The following is a 21,951-nucleotide window of genomic DNA, read 5'->3' on the forward strand; positions in this document are numbered from 1 at the left end:
CTTGCTCATTTTGTTTAGAGAAGCCTTATAATTGAACTAATGTGGTGAAATGTTTTAGTTATAACTTGATAGTAGTTAATTTGTTATTAGATATTCGGTTATGTTTTGATAGTGAGTCATTTTGAAAATTTATAAGAGCTCTTATGGAAAATCAATGAGACATGTTTGCATTGTTGATAATTTATGTCTAGTAAGTATCTTTGACCTTATAGAAGTTTTGTTCAGTCAAGTAATACCTCATAACCTTATTCCGGCAATGGATACGGGTTAGGAGTGTTACAAAAACTGTCCCTTCAACTTGCATTGGAACTTCTCCCATGTTCCAATCTCACCTTGCCTTTTATCTGTGCTCCTACCTCGCCACCATAAAAGCGCAATATCAGTAAGAAATAATGAAGCAGTTTGTACCTTACCCGCATCATCCACGATGCCTTTGGCACGGAAGTAGTTTTCCATTCTCCACAAGAAATTGTCCACATCACATGCAGACCTTGTCCCCACAAACTCTTTCGGCTTCGGGACATACTCGCTACTGAGTGCTGCACTTGACACTCCTTCCCCCACTGCTGCTCGACACAAGGCCAGCTCTCCCTCGAGCTCCTCTATTCTTGTGCTTAAAGCCAGCATCGTGGCCATTGTTTCCTCCTTCAAAGCCATCAACGTGGCCTCAAGAGCATCGTTCCTATCCGACAGTTTATCTTTATTTGAATCAAATAACTCATTTACCTTATCCATGGTCGAATTAAGAGACATCTTTACATAGTCTTTGGTCTGTTCCTTCCAGTTGTCTATGTGACCCTCGAACCCATCGAGTGCCTCCTTTACGTCCTCCATGGATCCCTCGAGTTTACCCACACGTTCCTCTACTGCCGACAGCATCTCCCTCAAACCTTTTCTTGCCCTCCTTTGTCCGCACTCTTCTTTCGACATCCCAACAGTGCCTTCTAACCAACAGCTCGGATACCACTTGTCACGGGGCTAGACCTTTCGTCTCGCACTCCTGCGGCCTTAACGATTTGCTCGTCCAAACGCGCCCAAGTCAGCCTTTACTCGAATGAGGATTCCTTAAGAACTCCTCCAAAGCACCAACTCGTACAGCGGAAGCAAACTTGTGCCAAAAGAAGCTTAAAAAGAACAACAGAAAGGGACGCTCGCAAAGTGTTTGAGTAAATGCTCTCTATTCTCTTATTCACAAAGAATAATGAAACAATGAATGGAGTGAGTACAAATGAGGGGGAGGCTCTCTATTTATACTTGAGCTCCCCCAAAACCGACGGTCAAGATACAATTATATCGACGGACGAGATTAACCAATCCCCTAATTTAAGGGATTTTACAAGATATTTCCATATCAAATCCTATCTAATCTTTACAAGATATGATTCCCTCTATCTTTAAAGATTAGTTACCATAGTTGCCTAAGTTGCCATATCTTCGCTATCGGGCCAACCAGGCTTCAATCTGATAGGCTTCTCCAAGAATTCCTTGAATCGGGCCAACTTTCGTGGGCCAAATGATCTCCATCTAAGTAATAGACCTCCATCGGATACATTCGGTTCGATGGTCACGGGCTTTGAACTCTGGCCCGTGACACTAGTACCCAAACAAAAAATGATTAATCTACTGGTATAGTACTGACTATCTTGCTTGTGACACTAATTTAGTCAATAATTTAATTATAGTAAAGATGTTTATTAAATAATAACATTTAAATCTTCACAAATTTAATTTATAATTAACTTATTACACCAACTCAAATAAAAATATTATAATAATATAGAAACAACATCTATCATATTTGAAAGTTGAGAACTTCTAATTAGGATCAAACCAATTCATAAATATGAAAATATAAACGCTTAATGTTGCTCTCTTAGCAAAACAAGCTTGGCGATTGTTAGCTAATCTGAACTCGTTTGTTGCATGTTTGTTAAAGGCTAAATACTAATATTGTGAAAACCAAACCAGACCGGCCGGTCGAACTAAAAACCGGAAAAGTACCGGTCCGTTCAACAGAAAAAATCCTTTTGAACCGAGTATCAGGAAAAACAGGTCGAACTGGCTTTTGGAAATTTTGAACTCCCTGGGTTCGGTCAAGCTGGAAAAACGACCCAATAATAAAAAAAAGTCTGGTTCTTTTCAACTATGAGACCAAAGCAGAAAAAACTAAATGAAAATAAATTTAAAATTTCGAAAACTAAAAGCTAATGTCCTAAATCTACCCGTGACCCTCACCCCCCACAGTCCCACACCCATCAGGCCATCAGATTCTTCAGCCCCAGAATAGCACCGTCTGCTCTGCCTCACCCACCCTCAATCTAGAAGGGTTTAAAGTTTAAATAGTAGAGTAATGAAGAAGAAAAGTTAAGGAAAAAGAAAAAAATATGAAGAATTGAAAAAAAGAAAGAGAAGCTAGAGTGAAGAAGCCAAAGTAATCTCATCAGAAAAGAAAAGAAAAGAAAGAACAGTGAAGGTCACCCACTTATAGTATTCACGAATAAGAAGAAAAAAATAAATCCAATATTAAAATAAGTAGAAAGTATGGTGTTACACGCCTTGAACTAGCTAATGGTTGGATTCGATGTCTACTCAGTGAAGAACGGAAATGTTTGGCTGAAGCTTTGTGACTTTGATTACCCAGACTTTTCATTTCTTCGATAGTTTTGATTTTTCAACCTGCTGTTTTGCGTTATCTCTTCCGAGTTTCAAGACTTTGTATTTCCCCCTAATTTATTATTATTATCAGCTGGCATTTTCCTCAAAAAGAAATATTTTGAAATCGAATTTCCTCACCTCCATTTTTAAGACAATAATCTCAATTTTTTTAAAAGAAAAATACGTGCACTAGAATTAGAATGGCGTAAAAAATCAAGTTGAGCAAAAACTTAAGATCGAAAGACAGGGATGTATAGTATTAGCTATTTTGAACATAACATGATTGTGTTACATGTACAGTTTATTAAGTTGGTAAATTTAATTTCAATGCCATATTCTTCTCACAAGAACAAACCATAAATTAAGAAATGGCTAAGGGTAGATGTCACTAATATCCACGCGGGCGGTTCAAGTTTTTCTCAACGACGGCAGTTTCCTCAGAGCCATGGCTGCATTAACAAAAAATACTTGGAGTCAGATTAATCTGAAAGGAAATCTGGCTTAGTTATATTAATGATTAGGGCACATTATCACCTGAGGTAGCTTAGAGCGGACATTCGGTATAGACAAGTAAACACTAGGATATGCAAACCAATTGTGTAGAAAAATGCAAACGTTCGAGCATACCTGCACTTACAAACCAAGTATTTCATTAGCAAATCAACAAATTTTCTAAGCAAGCAGGTATTATTGCGTCCACATGTCACGGAGAGAATTGCTCCAGACTCCCTTATACAATGGTGACCACATTAATTTAACCACGGCCCAACAAAAATGTGCTACTACTATTCTTATTTGATATATACAAGGGCTATAACACCCAAAAGAATGTAAAGGTACATGCACATAGAAATTCTGCTCATTTACAAATGCACATTTGTAGACAGGGAACGACTCTCGGACCAAAGTTGACCTATAATAAGCATTTGAATGAAGTCAACGACCTTACACAATCATCCTGCCTTAAATGATCCAAACCCCAGATCCAATTACCATTCGGTTTGCTGTTTGCAAAGTAAAACGAGAAAAAAAGTTGAGCCTACTAAAGACATACCCAACCTACGTGAAACCTATATTCACCCACTTAAGAGTGACTATCCTCAAGAAAAAAAAATGAAGTGGAAAGAAGACAGAGACCTAAACTCCTCACAATGCTAGACACCCCAAATCTACCAGCGTGATTGCCACCTTTACAAATGTGTATATACACTCTGAAAAGAAAAATGCAAGAAATGGGACAAGAGATCCTACCAAATAAAGAATACTATACACTGTATATGCAATAGATGATGAAACAAAACCATACTTGTTTCCCAGAAGAAAACGTCCGCTGCTGAGTGTGATTCTGTCTCTGAAGCCCAGCTCCTTGTATCTTTGATCCCTCTCCTATGTAATAAATGAAACTGATTATTCTATTATGCCCAACAAACAGCATGAATAAAAATGTGACCTGAACTTGAAGATTCCATGAATGTAAATGTTAACTGGATTATTTCGATGTTCTCATATGAGTTGGCATGGATGGTAAAAAGCTGAGAGTTTGCATTTCTTGGCTGTTCAACTTTGTTCCCAACTAAAATAAGCTTTACAAGGACAATTCTTCTTCATTTATATTTGCTTGATAAAAAAATGTCTCATAGCAACGTACAAGGGTGTGTATCGACATCTTATTTTGAATCAGTCTTGATACTTGCAAAGAGAGAATATTTGAGCATTGTTCCAAAAGAAACCAGAATTATCAGATCATTCATTGCATGTATGATGGAATGTATGGCACAAATATAAAATCTGATTTATGCTTGAAGATATGTAACTAAGAAAATTAAGCTGATTTAGTTCATATAATAAAAAAAAGCCTGTGAACACCCACAGTTTCTTCTCTTCTAAAATATTGTAAATTTGTGATGAATCAAACAACAAAGGGAACTCTACATGCCTAAGTTCAAAACCAAACTAGATCGCAAGATATATGTGAACCTGACAGAGCTACATATTTCATGAATGGAGCTCAAGTTTACCAACCTTTTTTGAGAATGCTGCAAAGGGATTAATATCATCCTCATATATCTTCTTGTACTTGGATTCAACATCTGAGGTGAAACCACTTTCAAGATCCTCGGCATACTGAAAGGTGATCAGATACAAGAAGACAGCTTCAAGATATGATACTATAGGCACTAACGAGAATCATGAAATGTACTAAAAGCAACAAGTACCTTCTTTGATCCTCTAGAAATTACTTTCTCCTGGTTATAATCCTGGACATAACGAATCTTTCCATAAAGTTTAACATTATCAGCTTTTGTTTTCTCCAGTTCTGTTGTTAGCTCCCCTATCTTCTCCTTTAATTGCCTTATTTCCTATAAGATATGGAACACTCAACAACGTTATTTTGCAGAAACCATAAAATTAATGCATATAATAAGAATTCCATTAAATAAAAATTGAAACAAATGCAAGTATGTGCAGAAAGGTGGACGGCATACTTCTTCAGTTTCCCGCAAACGTGCCCTAAATCGATCACGCTGATTGCAGATCACCTTCAGCATTGAGCTTTGGTCTTGATCTGCGGAAACTTGTTTCTGATCTGTGTTCTGCTCCATAATAGGAAATGAAATAATAAATCAGAGTTCATTGTGAAAATTGAGTTACTTCACTTGCAAAACATTTCCTGTCAATAAATATTTACTATGGTCCATGATATCAAGAATTTAAATGCAAAACTGAACGTTCCTAGTCAGAAACATGATTCTTTCAACAATACCTCCATATGTGGCCCAACAGTCTCAAAAGGTAATGCTGCACTCAATGAATACATAGGACATATGACACTAAATACTTTCCTAACCTAACATTTAAAATGAAGAAACTCTGTAAGTGTTGTTGACACAGATTCTGTACACGCATCTAATTTTTCAGTTTAAGTTGGACAATCTGACTTCTTGACAGAGGACCCTTTATCTGAGTAATTATCCCCTTGTTCCCACGCACGCGCACAAAAAATGGAAAAGGGAAAGGGAAAGAAAAGGAAAAGATAAAGATAATAAATGAATAAGTAAAAGATTAAGAAAGAATCTAATAAATTTCCCAGAACCGCACACTTTGAGGTATCAAGTTCCCAGGTAATTATACTTCATGCTGGCAAGAATAGCTAAAAATTACATGAAGCAAGACAGGATTAAGCAGTGAAGCTTAAATAGGAAATATGACCGAGTACAATGTGCAAGTATAAAAGTACAAACACCATGTTAATTAAATTCCTATTTTCTTTGATACAAAAATTCTATCTTAAAGGATATATTTTCTGGTAAGTTATACATGTAGAGTAACAAACAGAAGCAAAAATACCTCGGAAAGTTCATTCCCTCCACTCTCTGAAAGATCCCAATCATCAAAAAGAGTTCCTTTCTTTTCTTTGGAACTATAACCCTGCATTGAAGATAAAAAGATGCGGATGAAAAAGAAAGGCTGCAGTATGCGGATCTTGCATAATCAAAGAATTGTTTCAGATAGTCCAATATCATTATATCCATGGATGGAACAAAATAGAGAGGCTGATAGTTTCAGTCTTTCACTATGAAAGAGAATTCACATATATGCAGCAGCCAGGAAGTCATTTAAGGAAAATGCTGTAAGAACATAATGCAGCTGATTAAAATTGCCATTTTCAGAATCTTGGAAGAAATTAATCCAAACCTTCAATATATCATCTTCTAATTTCTGTATCAGCTTTTGTTGTTCATTAACCTTTTCCGCGAGTTCTACTATTTTGCCTTCAGCTGTTTCCAGCAAAGATGTTCTCTCGGAAAGTTTGACCTGAAAACCAGTAAAAGATACATGACCACAACTAGTACATGATAATTAAAACAGATCAAAAGCATCAAAATCTAACTAATATCCAAATTTCTCCATATATGTAAATGAAATATGATAACTGCAGATATCCACAAGATATCGACTTCTGTATAGTTTCCTCTGGACAAGATCTAATTTATATTTATCTTTGTTGGAGAAAATTGGGAAAAAGAAAAACTAGGAAGCAAAGCACCAAAACATACCTTCAGCTGTGTAAGTTCATGTTCCATTTTCTTATTTTTGTCGAGAAGAAGAGATTCCATTTTACTCATCTCTTCCCCACTGGTAGCTGCTTCCCAATCTTCAGCCTCAATTGAATTATAACCCACTGCCTATACAGCCAATGATGAGAAATACATTAAACTGCAACAACCAGAGCAAGACAGACAACAATTTTTTCTTTTTTCGTTTTAAATATAAAAATGTAAAGCAACATAAACAGACTTTTGATGTAAAGTATACAAGTTTGAGTACAAATTAAACACCAATTCATCCTCAACATACTTATTATCCTTAATTGGCAATTATATACCCTCTTCAACAAAAAGATACTAAAATGGCTACAAGTCACCGGCACCGGTAAAAAGATGCTTAAGTGAAACATCAACTATTCCCACATGCTAAAAAACATATACTCCTCAAGAGTCGAGCAACTATGGGGATTAATGAAAGCCACTTGCTTCTTGCTTCTTGCTTCTTGCTTCCTAAAGTTACTAAAAGCTATGTTACTCGGACTTGGGTGTGTGTGTGATGCGGGTAAGTGTCTGACATGGCTATGGTCAGATCTTTCTTAGTTTTTCCATGTATTTGGAGGATTATTGGAGATCATATCCATCATACCCATTTATTGACGTAAGTGTTGCACATAAGCACTTAAAAAAAAAATTGAAGAGTCAAGAAACATAGACTAAAAGGTAAAAGTGAAGAGTAAAAGGCAATATCATATGTAACTGAAAAGAGAGATAGAGGGAGAGGGAGGGAGGGAAAAAAAGAGCCAATGGCTACAATTTAGAGGAAAGTTATTTATATAAAAGTAGAACAGTACATTATGCTATTAAGAAGATTTAAGATTTTAACTTCAAATCTTTAAAAATTTCATTTCTTTTTGTCTAAAAAATTAAAGCACATCTACTTTTGCTTCAAAAGTAAAATGCGAGCCAGTAAAAGCAACAATCAAAGGGAGTTTCTTGTAATTCTTGTATGATTGGAAGTTAGCATCACTAGGTACAGTACAAGCAAAACAACTAAGAGAATTAGTTACCTAAAGGAATTGGTAAAAACTTGAGAACTTAGAACCATCTTTATTTCAGAAACTTGATTACACAAAATTCTTAAAAATTGGTACCTACTGAAAATTAATTTGCCCAAGGAGATCAACGTAAACAAGAAACCCTTAAAAGGATGGTTTTACCTGCAAAATTTTCACTTTCTTACACAAATCATCAACCAACTTTTCTGTTGGCCTTGCTTTAAGTTCTTTCTTCATCTCCTCAAGAGCAACATCCTGATTTGCATAGAAGATAAAAAGGGAAATATAAGGGGAAAAAGTCCTTTCTTACAAACAAAAGAACATTCATTTCAACAAATATAAAACCAATGCGGAAATAAAGATAAGAAACACAATAACGTCAACTCTAATCAGAGCCCTATTTCCAACACATTGAATAAAGCACCATAGATGAATATTCTCCAAGCTCAGTAAAAGTTTATATAAACTAATAATTATATTTTGGTTACCATAAGAATAAGTAAAATATGTTAAGTAGCAAATTATAAAAATTATTTGTAAATGTAAAATTCCAAAGTTAATCCCAACACTTCAAGGATTAGTTTCTCTAGTTTCCTTGCTTGAATAAAGAGATTAAGAAAGTTTTTCCTAGAATCTCTCTTGTTTTATTATTTATTTTTTGTTTCTGGATTTAATTTGATTGCATCTCCTTTAGGGATTTGATTACTACTAGAATTGAGGAGTAAGTAGTGACAAACATGTTATTTTTTCTCCTATAAATTCCACCAGCTTCATCTTTTTGAAATAAGGATAAATGATAAAATTTTCCTCTCTGAAAATATTCATTTCAATTCTATTTTCATCTCTGAAATTCTATAATTTATTAATCTCTCAATTGTAATTTCATCTCTAAAATTCAACATGGTATCAGCGATTGAACATTGATTCTTTTATGACAAAAAAAGGCCCAGCCTTCGTAATAGCTATCGACAATATCATTGGAAGATGCTCCATTGCTAAAATAGGTAATTTCCCTATGGCTTTGAGCACACCAAAAAAACAGGTGCATTAGATCATATAATTAGTAAAGCTACATTATTTACTACTAACAGACCAAACTCTGAAAGGTTTGTACTGCTGATGGTACATTGTCCAAAGTGGCAAGGATAGGATCAATAGTTATCACTGACAGAATGATTTTAAAATTTGTGCTATCAGTTCCCAATTTGACTTGTAATTTGCTGTCCATTAGCAGACTCGCCAAATATATGAATTGTGTTACCAACTCTTTGTGAATTTGAGGACTAGGAATCAAGGAGAATGATTGGCAATGCTAAGGAACCTTCCGGGCTCTATATTCTTATTAGTCCTAATACTCCTGGAGAACAAACTCAAACTACAAGTAGTGTGTCATTCCCAATTTATTCAATTCTTCCAATAATGATAGTGCAATCATGTTGTGGCACTATAGGTTAGGTCACGCCAATTTCCGGTATTTAAAAACATTATTCCTGACACTTTTCAATGAAAACAATCTTGAGACTTTCCAATGTGAAGCTTGTCAATTATCCAAACATGTGAGAAACAACTATTCAATCCAAGGGTATAAAACATCCCATCCTTTTGCAATGATCCAAAGTGCTACATATAGGGACCCTTTAGAGTCAACAACACCTCAGGAGATTGGTGGTTTGTTTCATTTGTTGATTATCACAGACAAATAACTTGGGTATACTCAACAAAAGAAAAAACAAAGGCAGGCAACATCTTTAAAATTTTCAATAACATGATCCAGACACAATTCCAAACAAAAATAAAGGTATTTCTATTTGATAATGCCAAATACTATTTCAATTCCATACTTGAAGAATATCTTATAGATCAAATGAATTGTGCATCAAAGTTTGTGTGTTGACACAACCCAACAAAATGGGACAACAAAAAGAAAGAACACACACTTCCCAAAAGTAGCCAGATCCATTATGTTCAACATGAGAGCTCCCAAGCATTTTTGGGGTGAGGCCATTCTTACAGCCACTCATTAATAGGAGACTTTCAAGAGTTCTAAAATTTCAAACGCCTTGCCAATCTCTTCTTCTCTCCTGCCCAAATATTTGACTCATCTCATCCTTACCATTAGAAGTGTTTGGGTACATAGCGTTTGTTCATATACATCAACAACATCAAAGCAAACTATATCCAAAGGCCATAAAATGTCTTTTTCTTGGTTACTCTCCCACCCAAAAGGTTACAAGTGTTACATGTAACTAGGAAATTCTATACTTTTACAAATATTAAGTTTTTGAAAATCAACTATATTGTCCAAAAACTTCCATTTAGGGAGAGAACAATTCTAAAATACAAGAATGTAGTTTTTAGCCTGCCACATCTATCCCACCTAAAATCAAGTCAACCATTCCTCCCACAACCTCCATTCCCCAACAACCATCCTCAATCCAACAACCATGAATCCTCCAAAAGCTAAGCCAGACACTAACACACATATTCCCATCCCGCAGACAATCTGCAATTGACAAAGAACTAATTGTTTATTCCATGTAGAAAAAGGCTCAAGAGGAAACAAAATTACACACTTCCTGAGCAAAACCATGAATCCAATTCAAGTCCAAATGTTCTAGGTAAAACATCTCAGACTAATATTTTTTATGATCTTAATATTCCTATTGGTTTGAGAAAAGGTGTAAGACGATGTACCAATCATCTAACCTAAAACTTTATTCCCTATTATATAATCTTTCATCAAAATATTGACCATTTGCTACTAATTTATCCAATGTAGAAATTCCAAAGAATATTCATGATGCTTTAAAAAAAACAAAATGGAGGGCTGCCATCCAAGAAGAAATGAATGCTCCTATGAAGAATGGTACTTGGGAACTCTTAGACTTGGCAAAAAGGAAGCAACCAGTGGGATAACAGATTTTCACTGTCAAACATAATCTAGATGGGAGTGTAAGTCGCTACAAAACAAGGGTTTTCCCCAAGGATTTACTTAAACCTATGGTATTGACTATCAAGAAACCTTTGCTCCTATTGCAAAGCTTAATATTGTTTGTGTTTAGCTATCTCTAGCAATTTATCCCAATGGTCCTCTTCACTAGTTAAACATAAAAATTGCTTTTCTTGAAGGTGATTGTAAGAAGTTTACATGGAATTCCACCATGCTTTGAGACAGGAGCCAAAACAAACGAAGTCTATAAGCTTCAAAAGTCTCTCTATAGTCTCAAGCCTCTCTCGAAAAACACCATGCTTTTCTCAAAGGTAACTTAGAGCATGGTTTGACAGGTTTACAAAGGTAACCAAGAATTATGGGTATTCCCATGGTCAAGCTAATATATCCTATTTACAAAATTCTCTCATAATTGAGAAGTTTCTATTTTCATTATTTATGTTGACAATATCATGGGATAAAAATGAAGAAATGGGCTACTTGAAAGAAGTACTTGCTAAGAAGTTTGAGATAAAAGACCTAGGACCATTAAAATATTTCCAAGGCATGGAGGTTGTCGGTTCAAAAAATAAGTATTGTAGTCTCACAACGAAAGTACAACTTACTAAAAGAAATTGGAATGTCAAATTGCAAACTTGCTGACACTCCAATGGAATCAAATTATAAAAAAGGTTTCAAAGAAGGTACTCCACCATTTGACGTAGGAAGATATTGACTTTTAGGAATGCTTATAAACATGTCCCACACAAGGCCAGACATAAGCTTCCCTATTAGTGTTGTAAGTCAATTTATGAACAAACCAAATGAAGAACATCTTGAAGCAATTTATCAGATTCTTAGATACTTGAAAATGACTCATGGTAAAAGAACATTCTTTTAGAAAGGAACAACTAAAGGAGTTGAAGTCCACTTGGATGCTAATTGGCAAGATCCATTATAGATCAAAGATCAATTACAAGCTACTGCACCTTTGTATGGGGAAACTTGGTAACTTGCTGTAGCAAGAAACAGTCTGTTGTCTCTAGGATTAGTGCCAAGGTAGAGTGTAAAGCTTTAGCTCAAAGTATATGTGACGGATTATAGTTGAAAAGGTTACTTGAAGAGTTAAGGATCTCAACAAGAGAGCTGATAAAGGTGTTTTTTGATAATTTTGCAGCAAGAGGTATTGCTAGAAATCCTATTCATAATGATAGAACCAAAACTAGATCACCATTTTATAAAAGAAAAGGTTGAAGCTGGAATATTGAACCTGATTTACACACCTACTCATCACCAAGGGACAAATGTTCTAACAAAAGCTCTTTCAAGAATAAAGTTTGAGGAATTGAATTCCAAGCTTGGAATGATCAACATATATTCTCTAACTTGAAAGGAGGTTAGAATTCCATGGTTAATCCCTACACTTTAGGAATCAATTTTTCTAGTTTCATCGTTTGAAAAAAGAGATTATGAAGGATTTTCCTAGAATCCCTCTTGTTTTATTTTATTTTATTTCAAGATTTAATTTGATTGTATCTCAATTTAAGGGATTTGATTAATACTAGAATTATCGAAAAACTAGTGGTAAACATGTCATTTTTCTCCTATAAATTCTAGCAGCTTCATGTTTATGAAAGAAGAGAAAATAACAGTGTTCCTCTCTAAAATTATTCATCTGAATTATGTTTTCATCTTTGAAATTCAACGGTAAAGGAACAGACTATAGACTTTGAAAGGGTAAATTGTGCTTATACTCTACGTGATTTTGTTCTTAACATTTAACACCCATGGTTTCACTCTGTTATCAAAGGTAGTGTGTTGAGTGTGAAGGAAAATATTAATTACCAAAACACTTAGAAAAGGAAAAAATTGAATACCATAACACAATATGTTAAGTACCAAATCATGGAATTTTTTGTGAATGAATAACTACTGAATTTTAAAGGGCAAATTGCACTTACACCCCCTTTGGCTATGTTTTTAACATTAACACCTATGATTTCATTCTGTTATCATGAGGACAATTCTAAAAAAGCTCCTTTATATGAGCCTTCCATCAGCTTCAATGTTAATCAGCTTCAATGTTGCATTAAACATTACAAAAGTTGTAATCGTTCATGCAATTGGATAATGTTTTGTGCAATTTGTGTTACACAAAACTTTATTAGATTTGTAACAATTTGTGTAATAAGGCAATGTTGTGTAATTACACAAAACTTTATGAGATCTGTAATAATTTGTGTAATTAGGCAATGTTTTGTGTAATTACACAATACATTACGAATATTTGTAACAATTTGTGCAATTAGGTAATGTTTTGTGTAATTATACAAAACATTACCATAGTTGTAATAATTTGTATAATTGAGTATGTTTTGTTTAATAGTGCAATTATATAAAACATTACAAAAGTTATACTAATTTGTGTAATTGGGTAATGTTTTGTGTAGTTGAAGTTGATGGAATGCTAATTCTAGAAGGCTCAACCTAGAACTTCTAGTTATCATAGGTAGTTACAATGTATAGGTGAAGGCAAATATGATGTTTCACATGATGAGAAGTATTACATGGTGTTTCATAACTAAAGTGAAACATAAATGGCATAATTACCCAATTTTTTAAGACTAGAAAAAAGTACAGTTAGTACACATTGCACTAATTGGGTAAGGAAAAAATAGCAATAAGGTTTTCTACCTTTTCATTGAGCAACGAATTCAACTTCTTGATCTCGTTGACATGTTGCACTCGTTCATTGGAAAAGGTAGTTTCAATATTGTGAAGTTCCATGTTCAGCTCAGAGATTATCTTTTCTTTGGAACTTAGGGAGTTTTCAAGTATGGCATTTGAATCTACATCACTGTGTCGAAGAAATGATCAATTGAGAAAAACACATTGCAAATATAACATGGGAACTGTAGAAAAATGGATATAAACACGAATGAACAAAAGAGCTACTATAATTGTTCACATACCACATATAGAACAATATTTGACCAGCATAGAAGGCAATGATATGATGTAGAGACAAGAAAACAATTGCTAAGAAGTTATACCTCATTAAACATGCAACATATTTACTTCACATCAAATGATGTTTTTAAAAGGAACCTTGACATTTCAAATTCCATTAACAATGTCTATATGGCCTTTACTTCGAATAAAATGATGTTTTTAACAGGAAACTTGACATTTCAAATTTCAGAAACAATGTTTATACAGCCAACTGTCAAAGATAAACCCAAGAGATTCAAGCATGCGTAGCTATATATGAACCGAAGAAAGGAAGAAATTTAAGGACGTGAAGGAACATGTGATTAGAGAAGAGCCAAAATAAAAGCTTATCAGCAACAAATTATATATACCGAGAAATTAAAGAGTGGGCGTCCTAGACCAAAAAGGTTTTTGTATTTATGACCTTCTGCAAATGCACAGAAAATTGACCCCAATGACAATCAAAACTACACACTTTCACATGACATGTAAAAACCTTGTAAAATAAAACATGAAAACAGTTATCAAGTATCAGATATTCAAGCCTATAATAATAGACACAAGTACCTTTTTCACTCATTTCGTTTGGAAAATATAATAGCTAGAAAGGATAGCACTTTTCACAGTTAATGGTACTGGAGAACTTTACCTTCTCTTGTTTTCTGACTCTTCATTTGCTGACTGCAATTGTGAGCGTAGAAGCCCCTGCAAAGCATCCAATTACCAACATGGAACATCAAACTTATATATACCAACTAAACAAATAAAAATAATAATGCTTGCAAAATCTTAATATGCTGCAATCACTATGTCAGCAGAACCCACTACAGTGCATATCAGAATAAAAATTGCAAGCATGATCTGCTTAACTAAACTAACTAGGTTCAAGGATTTATTTATAAGTAGCACAATGCAGAAATTGAAGCCTTTAATTAAATAATTATTACAGAGATTAATAGGCAACCAAATAGTTCCAAGTTGAAGAAAGGCCGCAGCAGTCCTTTTTATTAACTAGGTCAGTATCAATTGCCATATGCAACTATACTCCATCTGCTCTCGTATTGGTAAATCAAGATCTTAAATGGATGACATGTTTATTGTGTCAGAATAAGCTAAAAATTATATTTTTAATCTACCTTCTCTCTCTCCAGACTAAAAAGCCGAGTTTGGGCTCGCTCTACTTCATCCATCAAAAGGTTGACCTCAGATTGCTTTGCTGCCCTATCTTCCTCTGCATGGTTAAAGACAGTGTAAGACACTAGAAGCAAGGGCACATAATCCCAGAGAGTGGAAAACATAACAAAACAAATGAAAAAAAAAAAAACTTCTTTTGACGATTAATGGAGTCAAATAACAGATTTGTAGAACAGAACAGTCAGGTCAGCCTTTCACCTGACTGAGCACGAAGTTCAAACAGCTGGCTCTGTGCAAGTTCATGCAGTTTTTGCATGTTTGATACACTTTCTTTAGCTTGCCGTAATTGATCTTGCAAAGATTGCTCCCTGCATGAAGTATATAATTTATATACATCAGGGAACATAATACTAGAAGTTAAAGAATCATTAAGAGAGCTATTTACACACCAACTATTATAATGGAATTCTGGTGCAATTTGAGTTACATTCTAATACTTTTGCATGAAGAAAGGAATATGTCTGACAACAGACAGGAATATCTAACACCTAAACCACTAGGAGCAAAAGATACCTGTCTTTTAAGACTTCTAGAGTTTTCTGGTTTTCTTCTGCTAAACTGCGCTGCTTCATCTCCACAATTTCTTTCACTTTTTCCTCCATCTGAATGCAAGGCCAAGATTAACCATTCAGCTGTATACTTCAAAAATAAAATAATTTAACTGAAGGGGTGAAAACATAAAGATAAGGAAAATGGCAAGGGAAAACTTGAAGGCAATGATGCTTAACTTGCCAGAACTGTGTAGATAAGAATTATGGAACATTGCCAAAACATTTCGCTAGATTTTCATCACAACAAATTTCTAACATGAACCCAATCATTGAACCAGCAAGAAAAAGTAAGCATTAGGTTCTTTGACATGCATCTTAAATCGAAAAAAAGAATTAAGCATTAGATTCTTTGACATACATCTTAAACCACATTTATAACAAAATAAAAAAAGTTAATTGTCCTATAATTATGATTAACATAATCATAATTCTCCTGTGTAAGATTATATCTCAAGGCAAATTAACTAAATCAATGGTTGAACCTAGATGTAGATAATAAAAGGCAACATCCTAAGTCAGCCCTCTATTTTTCTTCTTTTAAAAGCAAGGCAAGCCAAAATGCAATAAACATGACATGCCACTATTGTATTTCAAAAAGAAATTAGAGAGAACTTCAATCAGGTGGGCTATTTCTATGCCTATTGCCTTGCAGACAAGCATGCCTAGGCACATCAGGTGTGCACCTGATCAAATTAGCTTCAACCAGAACGGTCCAAGGCACTTTTGTTGCCTAACACTAAGGAACAAGGCATAGGCACGCCTAGGAACACGCCCTGACGATCCTGCCTTGAAGAAGATTTTCTTATTCATATGTCTGGATTCCTTCCTAGTATTCAAAAAGGTAAGGGTTATTTGAAAACTCAAGATCACTACATCTTGGAGTTAAGGAATGACTCTTGATCTCATGCGTGTTATATGCTTAGCACATTAAAGTTGACAAATATGAACTTCGGAGATTTGGCTGCTTCTTTACTTCCTTTATGTTTTATGTTCCGTATAGTTCATGTGCTTTAATTTGTTTTAGATTCAGCATGAGGCCAAATCTTGCAACATCGACAGATAGACTGTAGAACACAGAATACATACACCTAGAAATGAATATCAACTGGAATAACAAAAGCCACTCTCTTAGCTTCATTGTCCATAGAAAAACAAACAAAATGTAAAAAGAAGTGAAAAAACATAAGAAGATAGAGATTCAACTAGATAAAGGAAAGACTAATCCATGACATGCATCACTTATCAATTTTATGTTGCAAGTCTCTAACATTAGTTTCAAAGTGATGACAAGTAATTTCTTGATGCCAACAACTGAAACAAAGATGCCTACTTCTAGAATGAAGAAAAGAAGTAAATATAAAAGAAAATAACCAGAGATTGGGTATTGGGCTAAAATTCAGATTTTATAACAAATTCTATGGAAAAGGTCAGGTTTAAGACAACAAGCCAACGCTTTCTATGAATACAAAAATAGATTCAACCAAGCATTATTTTTAATTACTTGAGGAATTGATGTTATATGTTTGTTTATTAATATATACTATAATAACATTTGTTTACTAATATATACTACAAGTCTTTCCTTTATTTATTTTTTGAATTTCTGGCCATGTTCTTGGAGTCACTTTATCATCATGGTCACTTTATCACCAGTTCAAAAGACCAGTTTAAGTAAGATCACAAAACATAAAAACACAACACTGCATTACTGAAAGTACATTTATTAGCACTGCTAACCTGCTGCTCTAATTGTCTATTCCGCTCTTCAAGTCTTCTTATCGTTGCCTGCTGATTTTTTAAGTGCATTGATTCTGTTCTGAACTCTTCAAGCTCAACTTTCACCTTCCGGTTCTCAGATTCCAATTCAGAGATTTTTAGATCTTGCTCCTGAAGAAGTATGTGAATCCAATGAAACAAACTCGCATGTAGTACATTAAAAAGTACATAAAAAGAGAGAATTTTGCTTGGAAGACCTGAAGCTACATACATAGAGGGGAGTAAAGGATAGAAAATGTAATGATAATTTTTTTCTGTCAACATTTTTACAGTTTTCAACTACAACATGGTATATGCATGCATACTTTTATTTTAGGAATGATAACATTCTTCCCAGTTAAATTTTAAAAAATGTCAAAAAGAAATATGTTAATTTTTTTTTATTTTTTTGTGCTATATTCCATAAAGATTGTTGTTTGATGTAACCCAAGTGAAATTGCTTCTATGCATTTCAAAGCTAGAATTAGATACACTAGCGTAAGATTTTGCATAAAAAAGTTATGTTGTTTGATGTAACCCAAGTGAAATTGCTTCTATGCATTTCAAAGCTAGAATTAGATACACTAGCGTAAAATTTTGCATAAAAAAGTTATTATAGAAATTCATTTGGTAGTTTTACTCTTTCCCCTCTAATGGAAAAAAAAATGGTAATATTTGAGACCATTTGCACACAGTTAAATAATTAGTGTCACCAAAATACTACCCCTAAGCATTGTTTAATTTGAATCCAAAAATGTATGTCTGAACCTTAGTGTTACCTAACATCTCAAACAAATAATTCATTGGTCGACATTAAAGAATTCCAGTCAATTAAAAACTGAATTTAGGGAGGCATTCAACTAATAGAATGCAAATTTTAGTGGGATCTCATTATAAGTACCATATATCAGAGATAACACTTACAGAAATTGAAGCAAGAGCAGGATAAGGATCAGGAGCCTCATAAAGCTTTTGATAGATGTTCAGAAAAGCATTCTCGCCAAATTTTGCCCTCTTGGTAAGATTATCAACTTCTTCTTGGTAGCCCTTAAGTAATGAATTAAATAAACTTAATTTTTCCTCTGGCGCAGCTTTCTTGAAATCTGTTATGATGAGAAACAATGAATTTGACTAAGGCATTTCTCTATACAGAGTAAACCTATAGCAAAAGGAAATCAATGAGCATGGATGCTAAGAAAAAGGGAAAATTTTCAACTCGTCTAACTTTCACAGTAATAAGTAACTGATATTAAGTTTTTCTCTATAAATAGCATTCTCTCAACCTTCTGTTCTTACTTTGCTTCCCAGTAACTGAACCAAAAAATGGAAATTATTAGCAGTTTTGCATTTGATAGAGTTCTTTGATTTGAAGAATAATAATAATAATAATAATAATAATAATAATAATAATGATCATGATCATGATAATAACAATATTAATATTTTTAAAGAAAAATAAAAAGGATGAGACACTTGAGGATTTGGCACTCATGTCTACTTTTGATCAACATGCACCTAGAAAATAGTATGTTAACTCAACAGTATAATGTTAGAAAACATAGCATCATTAGGCTACCCTGCATCCTTGTAAAGAATGCTGCAGAGTCTTTTTATGATTACAGCACAAACATGCCATACATATAGGAGAAAACAATACCTCTTGTACTCTCAGCAAGCTTCCGCCTATTTTTCTGGCTGTTTTCCTGATTTTCAGCTATTCTGAGTCCTTGTTCATCAAGCACACTTTTCTCTTTTTCCAGATCAAATTCTGCAAAAGAGAAAAAAAGACATAAAGGAAATTAATACTCATCCCAAGAACAATTAGTTTCCTATTTGATTATACCAGAACATAGTCATGCATATTGCACAAGAATAAATGTTATTACTAATATATTTTTTACATTATACTTCTGAAGTATAAATACATATTTTTTTTTATAAATGATTTAATATAAAAAAGGAAATAAACATAAGGTGAAACTAAAAATACCATATATTGTAGAATTCACTAAGAATTCAAATCTCATCAATCACTAATTAGATGTTACTGATTCTATTTATAATTCTATCATAAATAAGAATTATATAAGCGCAATTTAATAATACAAAACAGTCTAAACCGATAAAAATTCTTTTCCTAATTATTTTTGTTGGAACCATCACAGATGCAGACGGAAAAAATTGGAGAATATTGAAAATTTGCAGTACTTGACTCATCTTTCACACTTTCTCCTTCCAAAACTATCCAATTTTCTGGAAGATTGATTTTTTTTTTTTGAACATGGATAGAAATGGCAACCTCTTCTGATTTCGTGTCTCATTTTTCTCTCCCACCCTCAGAAAAAGAGTAAAAAATCAAACTAAAAGCAGTTAAGATTTTCAACAAAAAATGCAGCCTGATTAGTTAACATCTAAATATAACTCCAATGGAAATGGTTGAACAAAACAAAATTAACACTTAAAGAAGAATAATTCCGAATGAAGCTAAACTTGATGATACCTTTCCAGAAATTGGAGACAACGGAGACAGGAGAAGAGGAAGGATTGGTTTTGTCGCCGTCGGATCCGCCTTGCGGAGCATCCATTTTTTGGGAATTCGGATCTCGCCAAATGCTAGGGTTTTAGGTTGGTTGAAAATGGATTGTAAGGATTTGAATTAATTCCAATATTTCAAGTAGCGGTAAGGAGAGTAATAAGATCGAGAATGAGTTAGGATATATTTGGATGATTCGTAGATCTGTAAAAGCCTTGAACCGAATTGGTGGATCTTTAAAGTTTCTTTCAGAACAAAACTTAAATAAAATAAAAATAAATAGCTTTCTCCTTTCAGTTTTCGGTTGAGTTGCGGTTTCAAGCTTACTAGATTTGGTTAAACGCTTAGGGTTAATTTGATCGGTTCCGGTAAAATTGAAAATAGTAATGGTGATGAGATCGCTTAATTTATAAGATCACTTAATTTGCTAGTGATGGGATTGAATATTTTAAGGATAAAATTAAATTTTATGTTTCAATGTGTGTTTATATTTAAGGATTTAGGGCGTAAATGAGATTTGGTATTTGGTCGATATTTGAATTTGATTTATAACTACTGAGTTGAATTTGAGCTATTAATTGAGTCAAATTCGAGATTAGTAATCCTTAAACTCGAACGGTTTGCAAGTTTCATCAAGTTTTTTTATTTTTTTATATTATTAAATTACATTACTATCATTAATATATATTATTAACCGTAAACTTAATTATTGAGTCGGGCTTGAGTTTGAGCTTGAATACAAAAATTAATAAACAAGTTTAATCAATTATATATCTAAGCTTAACTCAAGCCCAAAAGTAGATGTTCAATCGAGCTCGAGCCAATTATCGAGCTCTAAATTTCGAGTTGAACTCAAGCTCAAGCTTGACAGTATTTGTGCTTAGCTCAGGTCAATTACACCCTTATAGAGTACAAAATGACTTTTATAAGGTGAGAATATAAAATTAGGGCTTAACTCAAAAATTGATACCTAAATTATACTTTTTTATCTTGTTATTTAAATTTCTTAAGTAAATTACATAAATGATCTTCCAACTATTAGTAAGTTTATAGCTAGACCATCTAACTTTTAAAAATTACAAAATGATCACTCAAATTATCACTTTTGTTTTTATGAGTCCAATTTGGTTAAATCACTAAGAGTTTGATGACGTGGCTATTAATGAATGACGTGGAATTTTTATCATTAATTCTTTTACACATAATATCCATGTCATTTTAAAGGTTATATAAATCAACAAGAAAAATATTAAAACCCAAAACTAACTGTTTTGGGTGCTTTAAAATCCTAAAAAATTGAAGCAGCAGCTTCAAATTCTTCCATTGTAAAGAAAGATGGTTTATGGTGGAAATTATAAGAAAAAAGATCCAGAATTGAAAACGGAATGAATGACTTTTTACCTATTTTCGTAATAACTCTATTTTAGTTGTGTCAAAAAATATGGTTTTAAAATCTCATTTTCGTAAATTGGGTCTGTAAGGGCGAAATATAAAGATTTATAAAGTTAGTATGAAAATATATTAAACTTTGGTTAACTTAGAAAACAGTTAATTAAAGCTCAGGGACTAAATTGTAATAGTCTAATCACTATTGAATTTTATTTTCAAAAAAGGTTAAGATCCTAGATAATAATTATCCAAAGGGCAAAATGTAACACCCCTTACACATGTCCAAGGCCGGGACAGGATACGAGGCATTACCGAACTTAAACATACACAATCACATAAAATCAGGCCATAAAATTTCATTCAAATCAAAGACATCCATACATATGTATAACGTCCCTTAAACGAGCTTACGACGCCCTAAACACGCATTGGAGATGATTCGGGATTAAACCGGAAACTTTGAAAACTTCTGGGAAAACTTAGAAAATTTCATCATGAAACAGGGTCACACGCCCATGTGGGTAGGCCGTGTGGTCACTGACGCCCGTGTGGCTTGAGACACGCCCATGTCCTCAGCCCGTGTAACTCTCTATTTATGACGTCATCACCAAAGTAGGGGCACAGGCCAAAGTACACGCCCATGGGGCAGGCCGTGTGTGCCTGTGTGTCTATTCGTGTGGACAAATGCTTGGCTATTTTCCAAGTCATTTTGCCACCCTCACAACACATGCACACTTACATATCTCAATTGCATCCAACATGGCATAAATGAACACTTAATAATCGTAAATATGGCTTATGCTTGACATTCTCATAACAACTTATGCATACACAAGGCATCATACTTTAT

General features: G+C 33.8%; 1 protein-coding gene across 1 annotated transcript; it reads right to left on the reverse strand.

Moving 5' to 3' along the window:
* Positions 1-2,885: 2,885 nt before the first annotated feature.
* On the reverse strand, positions 2,886-20,165 carry LOC107888846 (protein CASP). Its single transcript, XM_016813097.2, has 19 exons — positions 19,680-20,165; positions 18,837-18,947; positions 18,104-18,282; positions 17,162-17,311; positions 15,387-15,475; positions 15,072-15,181; positions 14,816-14,910; positions 14,329-14,384; positions 13,383-13,545; positions 7,922-8,014; positions 6,714-6,842; positions 6,352-6,471; positions 6,004-6,084; positions 5,142-5,249; positions 4,872-5,015; positions 4,678-4,779; positions 3,962-4,041; positions 3,190-3,282; positions 2,886-3,104 (listed from the first exon to the last, which is right to left on the reverse strand). The coding sequence occupies exons 1-19, from the start codon at positions 19,762-19,764 to the stop codon at positions 3,044-3,046; spliced, it is 2,049 nt and encodes a 682-aa protein (XP_016668586.1). The 5' UTR covers positions 19,765-20,165; the 3' UTR covers positions 2,886-3,043.
* Between the last annotated feature and the right edge of the window lie 1,786 nt (positions 20,166-21,951).

The sequence above is a fragment of the Gossypium hirsutum genome, chromosome A09, assembly GCF_007990345.1.
Source record: "Gossypium hirsutum isolate 1008001.06 chromosome A09, Gossypium_hirsutum_v2.1, whole genome shotgun sequence".
Classification (NCBI taxonomy): domain Eukaryota; kingdom Viridiplantae; phylum Streptophyta; class Magnoliopsida; order Malvales; family Malvaceae; genus Gossypium; species Gossypium hirsutum.